The sequence below is a fragment of the Spermophilus citellus genome, assembly GCF_964194105.1.
Source record: "Spermophilus citellus genome assembly, chromosome: 4".
Classification (NCBI taxonomy): domain Eukaryota; kingdom Metazoa; phylum Chordata; class Mammalia; order Rodentia; family Sciuridae; genus Spermophilus; species Spermophilus citellus.
In genome coordinates this window covers 25,127,948-25,148,752 of record NC_138185.1, presented here as the reverse complement: position 1 = coordinate 25,148,752, position 20,805 = coordinate 25,127,948, and the positions used below count along the sequence as shown (strand labels likewise).

Here is a 20,805-nt window from a genome sequence, read left to right as displayed (position 1 = left end):
TCTCGGCGGACACAACATCTTTGTTGGTATGTGGTGCTGAGGATCGAACCTGGGCCGCACGCATGCCAGGCGAGCGCGCTACCACTTGAGCCACATCCCCAGCCCAGGAGCTTTTTCTTCTAAATGCCCTCCCTTCTGCTTATTTTTCTGTTGAGTTATTGATGATTATATTTTTGCTCTTTAGGTGGAGTTTTCTATCTTTTTTTTCCATGTTTCCTCTCAGGGAGGGGAAAGTACATTAATTGTGACAGAACCTAGCATATTTTTGCCATTAAAAATATTGGCAAAGATAGTTTATAGTGAAAAAATAGGTACCATTTGATTAGTAATTGTGTGTCCTTGGAATAATGTAGAAACTGCTGTAGAATTGATGAGAGTGAGCCAACATGTAAGAAATGAATTCACTGAGCCAAAAAACTGGAAAAAAGTTAACCAATCAACCACCTTTTTTTTTTTTTTTAAATCCCTAAGTTCATTAACACCTAGTAAAAGGACCTGCACTTTTGACATTTGACCACTTTACCTTTAATGTTTTACAATATGGCAGAATCCTTTTGTTTCTCTTCTCCTTCCCCCTCTCTCTTTTTCCAAATGTGGTTCTGAGATTTAACCCAGGGCTCTCTATTCCTCAGTTACAGCCCCAGCCCTTTTTTATTTTTATTTTCAGTCAGGATCTCATGAAGTTGTCAAGGCTGGCCTTAGGTTTGCAACCCTTCTGCTTCGGCCCTCCAAGTCACTGGGATCACAGGCTTATGCCACCGACTTTCTTTGTCTCCATTATTGATGAATGGGAGCAGAAATTATTTTGGTATGTTGGTGTTCTCTGTTTAGGTCCAGGGAGAATGTTTTGTCTGGTGATTGATTGGCATTTTGGTAACATTCAGTTTCTCATTAAGTATGATTTTCCTGGTTTAAATGTGTGATCTTTTAAGATCTGGATCCATGTCCCTGTTTGAAATCTCCTATTAAGAGATTTGACTTTCACCAGCATGCCCTGCTGTTGTGCCATGGACCAAGGTTGTGCAGAGGTTACATCAGGTTCAGGCTTGCTCTGAAGCCTGGATTTGTGAGTCTCCCTTCTCAAACATAATGTTCTTGTTGCCTTCCTCTTTTCATATAAGTGGAGCTCATGCAGAGGGTGTTAGAAAGCCAATGTGCCTTTTGCTGTCCCACCTGGGGGCCTTTAGGTTTGGGTGAATCCTGCTTTATATCATAGGGCTCCCTGGCATTTTCCATGGTTCTTATTGGGTGGTACCTGTACTTGTCCTATGGATTGTTTTGTATTTTGTCCTGGCTATTTGTACTGTCTCCTGTCACTCTTTGCTGTAAGTTCAACTTCATTAATAAAAAGAATATCTCATGTTGGATGAAAAATGGCTGTGTGGTTGTGGTTTGTGGGCTGGATTCTGATATTCCATTTATGTTCTTCATGTGGAATCCTCTTATTTCCCTGTTCTAAATGTGACCATTTAGGTGGAAGCCCTCAAGAGTTCCACAGCAGTTTCATAGAGGAGCTATGTTGAACTCAGAGACAGCTGCCAAGATGTCTTACATTAAATGGGAGTTGAAAGCTGATAGCTCCCTGTCAGCCAGTGTAGTTAACTGGAGAAATCAAATTGGGTCAGGGTGAGTGAGCATTTGGGTTATTGTTGGTCTTCCAAAATTGGACATCTTGGCCTTAAGATTCACTTGCTTGACATGAAAGGCTGGATGGGAATGAGGAGTGCATCTCTCTTGCTGCTTTCTCTCTCTCTCTCTCTCTCTCTCTCTCTGGTGGTACTGGGAATTTAACCAAGGGGAACTCTACTGCTGAGCTATATCCCCAGCTGTTTCTGATTTTTAATTTTGAGGTATGGTTTTGCTAAATTGCTCAGGCTGGCACCTAACATTTACGATCCTCTGCCCCAGTCTCCTGAGTTGCTGGGATTACAGGTGTGCACCCATGTGCCCAGAGGAGAGCATCTCTTCCATTTCTGGGACAGCTGCAAATGCTGTTAGCCTTCAGTCATCTGCCCCTATTAAGTGCCAACCAGTTATTCTCCATCCATGCCTGGCATGCTGCCCTCGTAGCTGTTCCAAACTCTCAACCTGATGCCAGTCAGTGACTTCTAATCTTATCTGTTCGCTAGTCGTATTTTATTTTTCTGCTGTAGGAATTGAACTTGGGTACTTTACCAATTAGGTGCATCCCCATCCTTTTTTTTTTTTAAATGAATGATTTAAAAAAAAAATACAATTATTTACTTTTATGTGGTGCTGAGGATCAAACCCAGTGCTTCATACATGTGAGGCAAGTGCTCCACCACTGAGCTACAACCCCAGCCCTCTTTTATTTTGAGAAAGGGTTTTGCTAAGTTGCTAAGGCTGGTTTTGAACTTTCACTCCTGTCTCAACCTCCCAAGTAGCTGGGATTGCAGGAGTGTGCCACTGTGTCTGGCTCTAATTCTGGATATAAATTGAACTCTTCATTTCTGTTTTCTCTAGTATTGGAAGTAGTATTTCTATTTCCCTCTTTTATACTTTTTTTTTAAACTTTAATTATTTTTTATTCATTTTTACGTGATGCTGAGAATTGAACCTGTGCCTCACATGTGCTAGGCAAGCACTCTACCACTGAGCCACAACACCAGCCTCTTTTTTTTTTTTTTTTTTTTTTTGGTGGTGCTGGGGATTGAGCCCAGGGCTCATGCATGCCAGGCAAGCACTACTGGACTGTTGACACCTCCGCCCCTTGTCCTTTTCTTTAATGGCTTTTTTTAAAGGTTCTTTGCCTTGGTCTGTGAACATACACAAAGCTGTTCTCTCTTGGTTGAAGATATATTTCTCTTACAGTTTTGAAATAATTATATTTAAAATAGTTGTAGAATTGTGTAAAGAATCCCCCTTCACCCAGATTTGGCTTACTGAAGCGACCCACCCTTCTGTGTTTTTTCTCTCCTTTCCCCTCAAGGTAGCTTCCCCTTAAATGTTAGATCCCAGATTCCCAGGTGTTCGTGTTTCATGTCTATCTGAACAGCCTCTTGTCATGTACACAAGACCACTTTCACTCTCTGCTCCTTTTTCTGGAAAGGATTCACTTCCCTCAGTTATTCTGGTTCTTGACTTGGAAACCTCTTTTCCCTGTAGCTGCTTTCTCTCCTTTGGTCTTTACATCTGAACTATATTCAAGACACCATTAGGAAAGGATGCTCATGATGGATCCTCTGTCATCTTCCTCCTCCTCCTCTTGCTCTCTATCCTGTGCTGAGAATTTTCATAATTTCCCTTTATTTCATTCAGTCTTCCTGGGAATATATTTAAGATTTTTCATTTTGCTTATAATTTCTTTTTTCCACTCTCCTTTCCCACTGTTGCTCCCTCCTTCGCACCTCCTCCCGGTCCTTGTTCAAGCCAGGTATCTCAGGTGGCCAATCCCCTGTGCATGCCATGTTTGCCTTTCCTGGCTTGCCTTTCCCTGCCACCCTAGAGCGGCACTTCCACTCTTGCTTGAGGAGACTTGCTGATTAACTAGATTGGTTTCTAAGGATCCTAACAAAGTATGGGCCCAATAGGAATATGCCCTTTACATTCTGAGAGCAGAGCTACGGGGAATGCAGCTCTTGCCTGATCCTCATGCTGCCAAAAAGCGAGTTCCCATGGGCTGGGGTTGTGGCTCAGTGGTAGAATGTTTGCCTAGTATGTGTGAGGCACTAAGTTTGATTCTCAGCACCTCATATAAATAAATAAAGGTTCATCAAAAACTTAAAAAAAAAAAAAAAGAAAAAAAAGAGTTTCAACCTATAATCCCAGCAGCTCAGGAGGCTGAGGCAGGAGGATCACGAATTCAGTCAGCCTCAGCAAAAGGGAGGCGCTACGCAACTCAAACCCTGTCTCTAAATAAAATACAAAAAGGGCTGGGTATGTGGCTCAGTGGTTGAATACTCCTGAGTTCAAACCCTGATTACCAAAAAACAGAGTTCCGTAAGCTCTGCCCCATCCCTGAGAAATCCTGCCTGCAAGGGCATGGAAGGCAGGCTGGGAGGGTTCTGGAAGTTCAGGGCTCATTTTGCTCCACCTCTGGTGCATGTCTTTGACCTTTAGAAGTGGACCTACCTCTGGACCTGTTTTCCTGTGAATTATTTTTGAACTACCATATGGTTCCCTAAATTTCTTCTGTAGGAAGATTGATACCTGCCCCCCAACCTTTAGGAAGCCTCTGGCTTTAAGTCAGAAGTAAAGTAACTTGAGAAGCCCCGTAAATTCAGAAGTAGGACCACTCCATTCCATTAGGGAAAGGAAAGCTTAGTTGTCAACTTGGGGGCAGTTCTCTGCTAGAGAAGACTCTGGAAAAAAGGATGTTCTTCAAATGCTTGCTAGGAGTATCCATGGGCAATAGGCAGCTACCTGCCCCCCTTGATCGTGTCTTTTCCTCTCTCCTGCGGCCTGCTCTGTCGGCCTCACATGGTCCTTCAAAACTGGAGTTAAAGTGACTGTGATTCCCTGTCTTAGGTTAACATCACAATCTTCTGAGAACTTCGAAGAAAGCCCTCAACCTCAAAAGGTAAGCAGACCACCAGAGTGAACGTACAGTGCGGGGGTGTTCTGGAGCCACCCTCAACTCACCATGAGCACAGGAATCCATTGCTTCTGCACTAGGTATTGCAGACTCAGGTGTTCACAGGCCAGGTAGGTAGTGCACTGTAAACAGCACCCGAATTCACAGATCATCCATGGCCCATACTTGATTTTGTCCAACTAAGTGGTGATAAGGGTGAGATGGGCTACACTGATTATTCTCGAGACAGATAAGTATGAAGTAGTAAGTGGTTGGGGCTGGGTAATAAGATAATTAGTATAAATTAAGGAAAGTTAATGTGCCCTTGCTTTCAAAATCTGTGGCTTGGGGAAGGGATTCGAGAATCCCAAGATAAAATAACTTGTAAATGGGGGAGCCAGGCAGAATTCTAACCCGCAGCTCTGAGCCACAGCCATGATGTTTTCCTGACATCTTGCTGTCTACTTGTGTAGCTAGATGCCTGCCAAGCATGGCAGGAATAGGCAGAGCACTTGGAAATGTGGAGGTGGCAGTGGTACTTTTCATCTGAAAGTTAAGGAAAAGCTCTTTGAAGAAGGTGCCATTTGAGCCAGCCTCTGCAGATGGGTAGAAGTTCACCCAGGGAGAGGTGGGGTTAAACCGTGCATGGGGACAGTGTATACAAGAGGAACACTTGTCATACAGGGGTGGGAGAGCAGTTGGTGTGCCTGGAACATGGTTTGTTCTTGGAAATTAGAAAGGTAGATTAGAAGCTGGGTGCACTACTGTATGCCTATAATCCTAGCCACCTGGGAGGCTGATGCAGGAGGATTGCAAGTTTGAGGCCAGCCTCAGCAACTTAGCAAGACCCTGTCTTTAAAAAAAAAAAAAAAAAAAAAGCACTGGGGGTATAGCTCAGTAGTAAGGCACCTCTGGGTTCAATCTCCAGTGACACCCCCTCCCCCCAAAAAAACACAATAATAAGGGAGAAGAAGGAAGCGCTTAAGATGGCATAGTGCTGAATTTCTACTAGGGGCCTGGGTAGGTGGTGAGAACACTGACTCCATCTCTTGGGTTGCGTGGAGGCAGGGCCTCCTGGCAGGGCCTCCTCGCTCGTTGTACCCACAGTGTCAGGCACGAAGTGAGTGCGTGGATCATGGGAGTGAGCATCCACAGGAGGGTAAGCACGCTTGCTTTGTCACTGGAGCCGAAGCCCTTGTGTCTGCCCTGAACCTCAGCTGTGGCATCTGGAGAAGGGGGGAACAAGGTTAATTCCTCCAAGAACCACAGTCCATATTTTTCTTTTTCTTTCATTTTTTTTCTTTCTTTCCTTCCTTCTTTCTTTGTGCTGAGGACCAAACTCAGGGCCTCACACACGCTGGATAGTTCTTCTACTGAGCCATATCCCTGACCTTGCAGTCTAGATTTTTTCCTGATCTTTCTAGGCCTCAAAGTGGGCACGACTTATTTGTTTCCATTAGTTGTAGTAGTCTTACACTACTTGTTCTTCCCCAAAGATTTTCTCTTTAAGTAAGAGAAATGTACTGAAAAATGCTTGTCTCAAAGATTAACCCTCTCAGACCCTCATTTTTGTAGTCAAATTTGTTCCAGCCATCTAGCCCAGGTGAATTCCAGGACAAGAAGGCTCCCACACCCAAGATATCATCCATCACATGTGGCCAGATGCCTGAACACAGGACTCCGCTGTTTTCTGAGCTACACCTGGCCAAGTTAGAGAGAATGTTTGCGGAGAACATTGATTCAAATGGAGGTAAAGCATACTGCAGTTTCAGTCTTTTTGACTTCTGAATAGGACCCCATGTCTGGGATGTGTTGAGGGCTCAGACGTGACAAACACTTTTGGGTACAGCATCTCATTTAAAACTTTTTATCAGCTAGGCATGGTGGCACATGCCTGTAATCCTAGCAAATCGGGAAGCTGAGGCAGGAGGATGGCAAGTTCCAAGCCAGCTTCAGCAACTTAGCAAGGTCCTAAGCTACTTAGTGAGGGCCTGTCTCAAAATAAAGAAAAGTTCTGGGGATGTGGTTCAGTGGTTAAGCACTCCTGGGTTTAATTCTGATACTAAAACAACAACAACAACAACAACAAAAAAAAAAACCTTTTAAACATTGTTTAAGTAGTGAAAGCATATTGAAGTTTACCTGGGATCTATTAAAATATATCTCTAGTCCAAACACGCAGAAGCAAACTGCTATTAGCATATTTTGTTGTATTTTTTTCCAGTTTCATGTATGTTGTACTATCTATTGCTGTGAAACAGTAGTCCCACAATTTTAATTGCTTATTGTACATTTATTATCTCACAGTTCTGGTGGGTCGTTAGCATGACCATGGTCACAGCTCTTCTGCCATAAATCTGTTGTCAGCTGGGGCTGCAGTGGCATCTGAGGCTTGACTGGTAAAGGACCCATTTCTAAGCTCACTTCCAGAATTTAATTCCTTGTAGCATTAGTACTGAGGGTGTCCATTTCTTGCTGGCTGTTGATGGGAGACTGCCCTCAGCTCCCAACACTGCCCTCAGTTCCTGGCCATGTAGGAGTCACCAACATGGCTTCTCAAAAGGCTCAAGTCAACCAGGGAGAGAGCCGCTCCAGCAGAACTGTGTTGCAATCTCATAGAACAGTTATGTGGCCATATGAATATGGTCTTGCATATCCTGTCACCTGTGCCATATTCTCTTGGCTAGAAGCAGGTAACAAGTCCTACCCTACTTAGCAGGAGGGAACCACAGGAGGGCCTGAGCTAGGAAGCAGATATATTGGGGGCTTCCTCCCTAGCACAGATGGCATTTTGTTTTCATGTATCTGTAATCCTTCCATACAGGTAGATCCTCCTCGACTTAAAATGGGGTATGTCTGGCAAACTGAAAATATCACAAGCTGAAATGCATTTAGTACCCCTAACCTACTAAACACCACAGCTTAATCTAACCTAGCTTAAATGTGCTCAGCTCCTAGTTGGGCAAAATCATCCAACACAAAACCTGTTTTATAATAAGGTGTTAAAAATCTACTTAATACTATAAAAATAGTGCACTCCTGTAATCCTGGGGACTCAGTAAGCTGAGGAAGGAGGATCGAAAGTTCAAGGCCAGCCTGGGCAATTTGAGATTCTGTCTCAAAAAAGCAAAAAATAAAAAAACACTAGGGATATAAATCAGTGATATAGCACCCCTGGGTTTAATCCCTATCATCCCCTCCCCCTGAAAAAAATAAAAATAAAAACCATTAAAAACAACAATGATTTTATGGGTGTTTAGTTATTTGTGCTATTATAAAGCCAAAAAATTCTTGCCTCACATACGTGAGGCACTGGGCTCAATCCTCAGCACCACATAAAAAAATAAGTAAATATAATAAAGATATTTTAAAAAAGAAAAAAAAAGTAAAAAAATTGTAAATCAGATACTGTGTATATGTAATTTCAGACTCTTTTTCACTTAATATCTTAAGGATTTTTCCTTATTCCTGTGTAGTCTTCTAAACTATCATTATTAATAGATCTAAGTGTTCCCTGGTTGACTAAGCCATTCCCGTATTTTTGCATATTTAGATTTTTATCAAGTGTAAATAATGTTTTGAGGATACCCTTTGCACATCAGACTTTTTCTTTCTTTAGAACTTGAATTCTCCCCCTTGGGACAGTACTCCTAAAAGTCTAATAACAGAAATCCATTAAGGCATCTTTCTTTATAGCCACTAGAGACAGGGCCCCATCTACTTTCCCACTTCATTTGTTTTCTTTCTTTAATATTTTTTTTAGTTGTGGTGCTGAGAATCGAACCCAGTGTGTCATGCCTGCTAGACAAGCACATTACCACTGAGCCACAACCCCAGCCCCTCCCATTTCTTTCTTTTTTTTTTTTTTTGGTTACCAGGGATTGAATCCAGGGGCACTTAACCACTAAGCCACAACCCTAGCCTTTTTTTATATTTTATTTTGAGACAGGTTCTCACTAAGTTGCTTAGGGCATTGCTAAGTTGCTGAGGCTGGCTTTGACCAGTAGTCCTCCTGCCTCAGTCTCCTGAGCAACAGGAGGCATGTGCACTGTTATGTGGCCATATGCATATAGTCTTGCATATCCTGTCACCCGTACCATATTCTCGTGGCTAGAGAATACAGCACAGGTGCCTCACGTATGTGAGGCAAGAATTTTTTGACTTTATAATAGCACAAATAAATAAATACCCATAAAATCAATTATAGGCATTTGCACTGCTCCTGGCCCAGTTCATTTCTTTTGAGCTTTACAACTATTCTCTGATGTGGGCAGGAAATATGACGAAGTGATGCCTCCGAGAGGCACTTCATGTCTGACCTAAAGATGAGATGGTTCCAGCTGGGGTTTTCCAGTGTTGATGTTTGCAGCCAGGAGGTGCCAGTGTTACCTAGCTAGGCCCATTTTTTCCTGCCACTTAGTATGTCAATCACTGAAACAACAAGTTTTGTAAAAGAGAAAGTATTTAAGAGGCAGCCAAGTGTGGAGGTGGGAGACCCCAAGTCTCAAATCTACCTCCCCCAGGAGAGGATTTGGGGACATTGATGGGATAAAGAAACAGGGAGATTTAAGACATGGAGAAAGGTGACTGGAGGTGAAGTAGTGGCCTGAGCATGTGTAGTCAAATTGTGTGGCTTTCTGTGGGCCACATGTTCAGAAAGTGGTTGTGTCAGCACAGTCTGAGGGTGGGGTTTTGGGCCTCATGTCAAAAGGTCACCCATGGGAGGAGCTGGTGGTTTCAACAAAAGTGGCCTTCAGGTTCCTGAAAAACAACTCAGGCAACCATGGTTATCATAACCCACATGTCAGAGGTGCTACCTAAACAGAGCTAATGACAGACTAATTACATTTCTTAGCTGTATGACGTCCACTAAAAGCAAGAAACTGGAGTCAAGTGAAGTGCGAAGGTCTATTCAGACTTTCCCTTGGTTTTACCACCACTGGATCATGGAGGACCTAACATTTTTTACTTTAGCCATGGTTCCTGTCATGTACGGGTTACTTTTGAATACACAGTGTGTTCACACAGTTCAAATGCAGAAAGTACTTTTTCCAGGATACCTTTTAGTATGTGGAGAAAGTCTTTCTCCCCCATCCATGCTGCCCAGGTGTGTTGCTGCAGGCGGTTACTGCTTTCAATTTCCTGTGACCTTTAGAAGCAAGATGGCGAGTTCTATGCAGTGACAGCTTGTGACCCACACTGTTCTATTTACTTTTTTTCCCTGCTTTGATACTGGGGGTTGAACCCAGGAATGCCCTCCTGTTGAGCCACACCCCAACTCTTTTTATTTTTTGAGACAGAGCCTCACTAAGTTGCTTAGGACCTTGCTAAGTTGCTGAGACTGGTCTTGAATTTGAGATCTTCCTGCCTCAGCCTCCTACGTGGTTGGGATTACAAGTGTGCACCTCCATGCCTGGCTGCGCCTTGCGAGGCAAGTTCTCTGCCACCAAGCTGTATCCCCAGCCCCTCCTTGATATTTTTTAAAATGAATTTTTCACAAGTTTTCCACCTTGTTTTTTAAGTTTTTATTTTACTTAATATGTCTTAGAGATTTAAAAAAATTTTTTTAAATATTTATTTTTTAGTTTTTTCGGTGGACATAACATCTTTATTTTATTTTTATGTGGTGCTGAGGATCGAACCCAGCGGCCTGTGCATGCCAGGTGAGCACGCTACTGCTTGAGCCACATCCCCAGCCTGAGATATTTTCATATCAGTCTAAAAAGAACTTCCTTGTTTTTAAAGGCTGGCTGTGGTATTAATTGAGGGAAAGGAAAATTCTCCTTTCATTGATGTTTTAAAGTAAGGGAAAATAGGATCATTTTTCTCTTTTAAAAAGCTTCCAAAGAGCTGGTGCCATGGTGCATGCTTGTAATTCCACTGACTCTGGAGGCTAAGTCAGGAGGATTCCAAATTCAAGGACTGCCTAGACAATTGAGTGAGACTCTGTTTCCAAATAAAACCTAAAAACAGCAAGGGATGTAGTTCGGTGGTAGAGTGCCCTGCATTCAATCTCCTGTACCTAAGATTAAAAAAATATGTAAAAGATAACCAAGTGATGATGGAAACTTCAGAAATCAATTGGGCCTCTTCTGGGGAGGTAAAGGAAGGGTAGACGGGGCGACTCCTCAAGGGGCTGAGGAGAAGGCAGCTGCCTAAGGCTTCTTTCCGTTTCCCCTCCAGTGATCCAGCTGATTGTCGTGGGGGAGGGAGCAGAGAGTGCCTTGAACTGTAGGCACCCAGTAGATATCCTCTCCTTGTGCCCCCTCAGCACCTATGGCCACCGTGGCCCTCTGTGACTTGTGATTGAGTGAATAATGTTTTCTCTCTTTAAGTCCTGGATCTGGGAGCTTTCACTAAGACCATGAAGAAGGTTCTGCAGAATGTGTCAGATGAGATGCTGGAGACCCTGTTTTTGAAGGTGGACTCAAATTGTAATGGCTTCATCACCTGGGTGAGGAGGGTATTCTTGCTGCTTCAAGTATCTCGGGGAGGCTGGAGGATATTGTCCTAAACAGGTGGAGCAAATGGAGGTATGAAGATGGGAGGCAGTCACAGCATCAGAAAATCTCCCTTTGGATTCTGGCACTAGTTGGTGTGCTTGCCAGGTAGAGGAACCTTGGTATCTCTCTCTCTCTCTCCTGGTACCTGGAGTGCTTAACCACTGAGCCACATCCTCAGCTCTGTTTATTTTTTGAGACAGGGACTTGCTAAGTTGCTGAGGCCAGCTTTGAACTTGTGATCTTCCTGCCTTAACCTCCCTAGTTGCTGGGATTACAGGTGTGTGCCACCATGCCCAGGGAGGAAACTTGATATCTCTTAGGAGTCCTTCCCGAGACTCTGTCAGCGGGGCTCATTGCAATTCATTCTGCAGTGGGGTATGGGAGAGTGTGTGACAAGTGTCCATGGTCCTTGTGTGAGACCTTCTTGTGGGGTATCTCTGACATGTAGCTATCCTGCACACCAGCCTCTTATGCAGCTTAGGGAATCCAAGCCAGTATTATGACCATCTCTTGGCTCTTTATAGTCACTCAGAAGACGAACCTATGTCTATTAAATCCAAAAATATCGGAGTTTTATAGGATAGCAGTAATAGTGGTTTTGTTTTTTCTGTTTCTGAATGTTCTATAATGAGCACATATGGCATGTAAACATATAGCAAAGTAGAAACATAGTATGACATGTTGATGCAGTAAAGATGACATAGGGCACCGTGCAAAGCACTTAAAAGTGTGAGACCTCACACTTTATTTAAGGTTTACTTAAACCTCACAAGAATTCTATGGGGTAGAAGTGGGAAACTGAAGCATAGAGGTTAGGAACTTGCCCAGGGTTGCAGAACTATCTAATATTTGAGGCAATATTCAAACCCGGGGATCTTCTTTTTTTTTTTTTTTTTTTAATATTTTAAGTTTTCGGAGGACACATCTTTGTTTTGTATGTGGTGCTGAGGATCGAACCCGGGCCGCACGCATGCCAGGCAAGCGCGCTACCGCTTGAGCCACATCCCCAGCCCCACCAGGGATCTTCTTTAAGGTCCATTTGTGAACTACCATGGCATCCCTCCTACCCCCTTAGTTTAAGTATATATTGCAGGTTTTATTTTTTTAAGTTTTTTGCTTTTATTTCTCTAAACATTCTTTAGTAAATGTTTCTAGCATTCTCCACCATCTACACAATGATCCTTCTTTTTCTTTCTTTCTTTTTTTTTTTTTTTGGCGGAGGGGTACCAGGGATTGAACTCAGGGGCACTTGATCACTGAGCCACACCCTCAGCTCTATTTTGTATTTTTTTTAGAGACAGGGTCTCACTGAGTTGCTTAGCGCCTTGTTTTTGCTGAGTCTGGCTTTGAACTTGCAATCTTCCTGCATGAGCCTCCCAAGCTGCTAGGATTATAGGCATGGGCCACTGTGCTCAGCTACACAACAATCTTCCTTAATACCTCTATCTCTTTCTATTTTTTGTTGATATGAGGTCTTGGTCTTGCTGTTGTTGCCCAGGCTCGAGCAATTTTTCCGTCTTTGCCTCCTGCGTAGCTGGTGTGTACCACCACACCTGACTCCTGTTTCTTGTTTTGGCTCTGGCGATATTTTTATGAAGTTATTTGGAACCTAGAGTTGCCCAAATGGTCCTAGTTTTGGGTTCTCCCCAGTTGTTAACTTGGTACATGAATTTGGCAATTCACACATGCTTACATAAGGGACTCCTCCTTATCTCTATAGTAGAGGTAAATAGAGAGGTATCCTCAGCATTGCGGGAGTTCAGGAGAGGGGCTGCTTTGCTGAATTAACAGATGTTTTCGATTAGGCTTTTCCATGTTCAGGATTCAAACCCAGGTCTGTTGTCTAGCCACTTCCCTTGAGTGCTCAGGAAACGGCCCAGAAACCCTTGGAAGGAGCTGGGGAGGGATGAGGAAGACACTAGAAACCACTTGGGTTTCCGAAGGTGACTGCTGAACTGCTAATATCTATCCTCCCTTTCCTGATTTTTCTGAGGCAGGAGAAATATATGGATTACATGATGCATGAGTTCCAGGGGCTGGAGTTGATGAGGAAGAGCCAGTACCGCCTGCTGTTCCAGCTCCCTATGAGGATCATCCCCCTGTAAGGAGCCTCTTCCCTGGACCTGGGAGTTTGACTGAATAAGCGCTGGTGCCAGTCCTGCAAGGAGCCCCCTTCCTAAGGTCATAAGCCATTTTTTGCTGGTGCCAACCAGGGATCTGACACTGGACTTGATGCTGAATGCTTTTTAGTTCTTTTCTGCCTCACAATCATGTAGGTGTTCATTAGGATGAAGACAGGTGATTTGTTCCCATTTTACAGATGAGAAAACTGGGGCTCAGAGAAGCCAAATGTCTTGATGCAGGCCAAAAGACAGAAAGTGGTAGAGTTGCACTGTTTGGCCCTCTCCACTCACCTTGGGTCAATGTCAACTGTCTTAGGCAGGTGGCTGAGACCGGGGAGCCAACTCCTGTGGTATAAGCTGTGGTGGCCTGCACTTGTGTCCTGGTCAGGAGGGGGCTGTGGGTAGGTATTTCCTCAGGAGTACACCCAGGTCAGGCCACAGGAAGACCAAGAACTAAAAGTCATCCTTGCCCACAGTAGCTCAGAGTTTAATAAGATACTTTAAATGAGAATTGTTAGGTGGACTTTGTAGGTGGAATTTGGCTGGGATTTAATTGAGGAATAGCCAATAAATATGAACACTAAAAGGTTTTATGACCATAATTTTGTCATAGACACTACTCACTGTAGTCATACCTGTGCTGGACTGCTGTTTGTCCTTGTGTCTTAGTTTCTCCAATTCATTTGCTTAACCTGCAAACCTAGAAAACATTCCCAGTTTTTTGGAGGAAATACCCAAATATTATTTAATTTCCTTTTTAAGAGGGTAAATTTTTATTTTTATTTTTTTGCAGGGAGCCGTACTAGGAATTGAACTCAGGGGCATTTGACCACTGAGCCACATCCCCAGCCCTATTTTGTATTTTATTTAGAGACAGGGTCTCACTGAGTTGCTTAGCCTCTCACTTTTGCAGAGGCTGGATTTGAACTCTGAATCCTCCTGCCTTGGCTGGAATTACAGGCTTGTGCCACTGCGCCCAGCTGAAAGGGTAATTTTTAATGGACTCACTTTGGGCTAGGGGGATGTGGCTCAGTGGTAGAGCACTTGTCTGGCATGCAGGAAGCCTTGGGTTTGATCCTCAACACTGAGTCATCTGAATGAGCCCACCCAGGCTGAGTGCACCCAATGCACTGTCCTATTTGATCTCAACTGCTGTCCTGGGAAGGGTGCTGCTGTCAGCCTATAAGGAAACCATGACATTGCCCTGGGACCATCCTAACTTTTCAGAGCTCTTACTTGTGTCTGTTTCTCACAGTTTTTGGTCTTGACAGAAGTGGCAGAATTGGAGATGATGATTAGAGAGGCAGCTGAGAGTTCACCATTGTTCATACAGAGCAGTGGGCTGAGGACGGAGTAGCAGGAAAACAGTGTCCAGCTACATGTTTTTCCTACTCTTCCGCTGAGATGGCAACAGCAGCAGAATTTCATAGGGATGTGGGTCATACTTAAGCCAGAAGTCAGGTCATGTCCACAGCAAGGCTTGGAGAGAGCTCTGGGGGAGGGGGAAGTTGCTTGGGTTCTAGTTTTAGCTCAGTTAGAAACCAGTACAGAACTTCAGGTATTGGTTCTTTGTAAGATGAAGTGACATCACTGCCTTGCCAGGGCCTAAAGATTGGACAGATGAAGTGTCAGAGTGCTTGATGATGCTATGTCGGGAAGTCAAAATGGTGGTCATCCTTTCTAGCCAGATGGCTTAGCCAGCTTTGGGGCAGGAAAGAAGCCACTGGAAGGTAGCACTGAAGCATGCTCGGAAGGCTGCTGGTCTCATCCGGTGAGGCCAGGTCTATTCCTGGAACTTCTCTCTGTGTTCAGTGCATGGCCAGGAGATGAAGAGTTGACTGCCCAGGGCCCTAATTCCTCACCATCCTCTGGTGTACCCACCTCATGCTTGGGTTCTGTTCTCCACTCCACCCCAGAGCACTGGAGCTGTGGCTAGAAAGTGTTATTTCTCAGGTTTCAGTCACACGCCCTACTCTGCTTACCCTTGGTGGGCTGCTTCTGCTAGAAAAGAAGACCTCAGCTCTCTGCCTTGTTTGTCCCAACACGCACTGGTGAGGAAGTTGGCTGGTTATTGCTCAAGATAAACTTTTAGAGCCCATCTCATGCCATTGTCATACATAGCTCTTATTCTTTTTTTCTTTTCCTTTTTGTGGTGCTGCAGATGGAACCCAGGGCCTTGCACTTGCTAGGCAATCCCTGTACTGCTGGGCTACATCCCAGCCTCCACTGGGGCTCACTCTTGTGGCCATTGTCAGTCTAATAGAAATCTGCTTGGAGGAGCAGGCAGGCCCATGTCTCAGGGGGCCAGCCACTGTCCCTTGGTGCATGTGTGAATGAAGCTGCTCCTGCTTGCTTTTGTCCTTCCTCCCCTGGGTTCTGCTCTAGACTGCTTGGTGGCCCACCACCCCTCTTCCTAAATAAAGTTTTATTGAAACATGGCCTTGTCCGTTCATGTACATATTTAAGGCTGCTTATTTATGGTACAGTTGAGTAGTGATAATCCTCCTTTCTGAGCTGTTTCTGTTTGCTTCTCACCATTCAAAGGAATCATGGGTGTGAGATTGTGAAAGTGGAGTTTTTCATCCAACGATTCAAGAAGATTGGGTGTTTCCTGACTATCACCAAAGATGGGATCCTGCAGTTCTGGTCTGAGTCTTTCTCACTGATTAACTCCTTTATGGTAAGTGGGGTGGTGCATGTGGAGCACACGTGGGGTTACCGGAGAGCATTGCCTTAGCACCCTGACATTGAAGGTGACCTGGACCCAGTGTGGGCTTGTTCTTAGCATTTGTCGTCTAAGCAGCCTGGACTTGTCGTCACAGGATGTGGGTCCATGGTCTGGCTTTCCTGTGGGAGCCTCACACTTCTTTTCTGCTAAGGAGGACTCCACCGTGACATGATGCCCAATAGACATCTCCAACCTAATTTGTCCAAATAGCATGTCACTCCAGCTCCCCCTGCCCATAGGGCTATTTTTTTTGAGTCATCTCAGCAAATGGCATCATCGTCCAGCAAGGCTCCTGCACTAGGGTTCAGCCTTCTTTCCTTTCCTTGTCGCACTCATACTGTCTCCATGTCCCGCTGGTTTTAACCCATTACTTGGACCAGGCAGGAAATCACCTGGTTGTGAGTGTGGACCCTGGAGCTCAATTGCAGGCTCAGAATCCCAAATGGACCACCTACCGGCTCTGAACCCGGGCAGGGTATGATACAGCTCTCCAGGCCTCTGAGTCCTCATCTTGAAAGGGGACTTGTTGAGAGGATTTAATGACCTTGTACGTGGGTTGTGCTTGATTAGGACAAGGCACACAGCAAGTACCCAATAAATAGAACCCAACATTGTCGCGGTCTTTCTGCCGCCAGGTCCTGGCCCAAAGTAGTAGTGATAGGACACTCAAGAAAAGCTGCTGTGCGCTTGATACTGCCAGGCTACTTCAGAAAGCTCCAGAACAGGAGGCAAGCACTGCTCTCCAGGGCTCTGCAGGAGGGCTTGTGGAGAATGCTGCCAGCCGCCTGAAGGGCTCCCCGCCTGTGGGACTGCTCAGGGCTCGCAGCAGCAGCAGCAGCCATCCCTGGGGGTGCGAGGGCTGGATGGAGCTGAGGTTCCTGAGGTTCCCTGATGCTATGGCTTCTGGCAAACTCCTGCCTTTTCTGTGTGTTGAGGGAGGGTGCATTGCTGCCAGAGCTCCTGGTGGTGTCTGCTACACGGTCACCTCAGTGCCCCTTAGGGGCCAAATCCTGGGAGGGCTGAAGAGGACAGAGGAAGGCTCCCCAAGAGGGGTCCTGGTAAGGCTTGGAGGACCTGGAGGTTCTTCCTGCTTTGACAGGTAGATTTTGGCAAGGGTGAGCCATCTGTGAACACCTACTCTGGAGTCTGAGGTGGGGCCTGGACTCCCATCACTAGTACTGTGACCTTGGGCAGGTCACTGGAACTTCCAGGGCTCCTGGTTTCCCATCTGAATAGTGTGGAAGCTGGAGGTTTCCAGTTTATGGGGGTGTGTGGGTCAGACCCCACCCAAGATGGGAGAGGACCTTGGGGGTTTCCAGTCATCGTCCTTACTGTCTGAGGCATGTGGGGGAGTCTGAGAGTGTAGGGCTGTGGTTCTGGGTGTTCTGTCCATTCTGATGGAACAGCCTGTTCTTTGTCCTCTCTGTGGGAATGCCTCACTAGTTCTGGGCATCCATCTAGAGGAACTTCTTTGAAACATAGCTTCTTTCTTTTTTTTGGGGGGGGGATTGAACCCAGGGCCTTGTGCATAGGAGGCAAGCACTCTTCCAATTGAGCTATATCCCAGCTCCGGCCTTCCTTCTTTTTCAGACTCCTTTCTGCTTTCTTTAGCCGAGAGCCACTGTATTAACCATGGAACAAAGGAGTCTTAAAAATAAGACTCCTTGGGCTGGGCACAGTGGCGCACACCTGTAATCTCAGTGGCTCAGGAGGCTGAGGCAGGAGGATCAAGTGTTCCAAGCCAGCCTCAGCAACTTAGTGAGACCGTGTCTCTAAATAAAATATTTAGGGGTGGGGAGGTGGCTCAGTGGTTAAGCACCCCTGGTTCTATTTCTGGTACCCTCCCCCCAAAAAGACTCCTGGGGTGGCTTACCTGACTCATCTCATCCTTCTCTACTCCCACCTGTCAGGCTGCTTTCTCTTCCCATGGAAATAGCAGGGGACATGACTTTGCTCAAGGCTTTCCCCTTGGAAGACCAGCTCAAGTTCGTCTGAGTAGACAGCTGCTCAGACTGAAGGCCCCGGCCCCTCACTGGATGCCTTCGCTCCCTTCATTCCATCCATTACTCCCAACCTGGCAGAATACATCCTTGGTAACAAGCAAGCCCTGTGACTGGGTGGCACCTGAGATGGTAAACAAGACTCAGACATCGGGAGGGGCCGACACAGGGAAGTCAGGTTCCTGTCTCTGACCCTAATTCCTCTTCCTGGAGACATCTGCTGTGTCCAGTTTTGGGTCACTCTTCCATGGGTCACTTACATATGTGTCTCCCTTTTTTTTAAAAAATTTATTTTTTTAATAACTAGGGATTGAATACAGGGGCACTTTACCACTGAGCTACATCCCCAGACTTTATATAACACTTCTGCTAAGTGTCTTAGGGTCTCACCAAGTTGCTGAGGCTGGCTTTGAAAGATCCTTCTGCCTCAGCCTCCTGAGTTGCTTGGATTACAGGGGTGTGACACCACACCTGGCCCCTCTTGTTTGTAAATGTACAGATGGTGTCACAGTGTAATGCTGCTCTCCATCTTGCTTTCTCACTTGGTAAATATATGTGGCAACTCTTCTTTATTGGCAGGTGTACAGCCCTTCACTCTTCGTGTCTGGTGGTGGCCCATAGTAGTGTCTCATTGCTTTCATGGCACGCTGCATCCCCTGCCTTTGCATACACTGTGGGTTTGACTTGAAAACAAATCCCTGGATCCCAAGCTCTGTACATTCACGACTTTGGAACAAACTATTGAATCTATAGATGAGGACACTGAGACCAGAGAGGTTAGGGAGCTTATTCAAAGTCCTGTCATGAGGAGTTGGTCGTAGCACCGGGCTCTGTGTCTGTGCCTGCTCCAGGGTCCTGTGTGGCAGGAGAGGGTTTGCAGCCCGTGCTCATGGTGTGCTCTGCTGGGGAGTTCCCCAGCTCAAGCCTCCCCTTGTCTCCCCTGCAGCTCCACAGCCAGCAGATGTGGGTCACAGACATGGTGTGCCTACCCAACCTGAACCTCATTGCAGTTTCATCTACCGAACTGAAGATAGGTGAGTCCTGGGCTCCCCAGGCCTGCTTTCTGCATTTGCACTTGGGGCAGCTGTGTCAGCTGAGCACCTGTAGCATGGATTCGAGCCCTCTGGGAGCACTGGTGGGAGGAGAGGCCTGGTCATCAGGTGCCGAGTGGCTGCTGAGTGCTGGGTGCCATAGGAGGGACCGAGAGGGACCAGTCACTTGTTGACTGCCCAACTCCTCTCAGTAGGCAGGGAATGCTTAATGAATACCTGAATATTGAATCGATCCAAATTTATCGACTGGAGGCCATAACCAGTCCACCTCTAGCCCTGATTCTCCCCTCTCCAGCCACCTGCAGCCTGGGCCACCCTGGGCTCTCACATGAGTGGCACTGAAGCCTTGCTTGCGCTCTTCCTCTCAAGGCCCACGGAGCAGCTTTCAAAATGCCTTTCTGCAGAAAGCTTTCAACTCGCTCCCCTGCTCTTAGCCTGGTGATGGGATCCTTAACTTGGCCCCAGGCTCTGGAATTCCTGGCCCCTATGGCCCCATAGTCTTCTCTACCTGTTGCTGTCCCTGGAGCCTGAGGCTACTGTGACCTTCTCTCCGCTCTTCTGATGGGTGCTGCGGCCTCCGTCCCTGTGCTCCGGCGATCCTCTGGCACCTCTCCCCACCCCCACAGCGTCTACCTTCTCTTTAGGTTTCATCTCAGATTTCACTTCCTCCAGGGGTCCTTTGTGACTACCTCCTCCAAGTCAGTTTCCTCTGTTGAAAAGGCCTGTGTGAGATTGTCCCTCTCCCAGTCAGGGTCCCTTTGAGGTGCAGTCACATGTCCTAGTGTGGTTCTGTAGAGCCTGTTTCCTCCTCCAGCCTGAAGGCTCCCTGACTTCCTGCAGTCAAGGGCTGCAGCTCTTTGACTCCCCTGTCTCCGTGGCTGGCACCTGTGAGATGCCTGGTGGCTATTAAGTGGGTGGAGGAGTGAGTGACTGAAGTGTCCAGCTGTCCCAGAGGTAGAGGTGGAAGTGGCACCAGCAGACTGGAAAGTGATCGGGGGAGGAGAGGCAGGTGTGAGGCTGGAGCTCACGGGGCAGAGCTGAGGTGGAGGACGAGCCCCGGCTGCTCTGGAAGAATCTGGGCCTGGGTTCAGACCCTGCTCCTGCCCACTGTTGGTGTGACACTTTGGGCAAGTACTTTACCTCCCAGGGTTTCAGATTACCCAGAAGTAAGATGGAGCCTATGTTTAGTGGCTTAGTCGTTAGGGGTGAAGCTCACGGCCTGGCTCCTGGCATCTAGTAGGTGTTCAACCAATATCAGCCTGACTATGAGGTTAGATTGTGTGATAAGAGAAAGTGGTCATCGGTGAGCGCAGGCAGTCTGGGGGAGGTATCTGAGATCCAGGGAGGGCCTCAGTTGCAAATACATGTTTTCTGAGGACCAGGTGCTGTCCCTGTCTTCTCTCTTGTCCTTCATTCCCGAGAGACTGGCATGAGAATCTCAAGAGAGGATCGTGTCATCACAGCCCTCTTCACCGAGCAGCTGTCATCTCCTGGGAACACCCGGTCAAGGCCAGAGGCTCACCAGCATGAGCCTCAGCCTCTGTGGCCCAGAGGCCTGCCCTCCCCTGGGATCTACAGCCTCCTTAGTGGCTGGCTCCTAGAGAGGTGGAGGGGAGAGCTGCATCCGGGTGAAGACAGCTCTGTTAGTGAGGCTGCTGCTCATTAGATGGGGGTTGAACTGGAGCCCCATCTGTCGGAAGCAGCCGACTTTTTTGAGAAGGGTTTTGAGGTTTGAAGCAGCTGGGTGTGAGGACCCCTTTGAAGGGTTTTGAAAGAATGAAAGTAGTGTTTTCAAAAAATTAGTCTGGAAGGGCTGGTTCAGGTGGGTAAAAGAAGGGGCGAGATGGCAAGAAGCCGCCTCTTCT

At 46.3% G+C, this 20,805-nt stretch overlaps 1 protein-coding gene across 1 annotated transcript in view; it reads left to right on the top strand.

The window, feature by feature from the left end:
* Positions 1-4,492: 4,492 nt before the first annotated feature.
* Positions 4,493-20,805, top strand: part of EFCAB8 (EF-hand calcium binding domain 8) — a 63,295-nt gene continuing 46,982 nt past the window's right edge. The window contains exons 1-5 of the mRNA XM_081291464.1: positions 4,493-6,284; positions 10,870-10,988; positions 13,035-13,138; positions 15,705-15,840; positions 18,835-18,922. Of these exons, the coding sequence (XP_081147590.1) occupies positions 6,197-6,284; positions 10,870-10,988; positions 13,035-13,138; positions 15,705-15,840; positions 18,835-18,922 (535 nt within the window). The 5' untranslated portion in view covers positions 4,493-6,196. The remainder of the gene's footprint in view (positions 6,285-10,869; positions 10,989-13,034; positions 13,139-15,704; positions 15,841-18,834; positions 18,923-20,805) is intronic.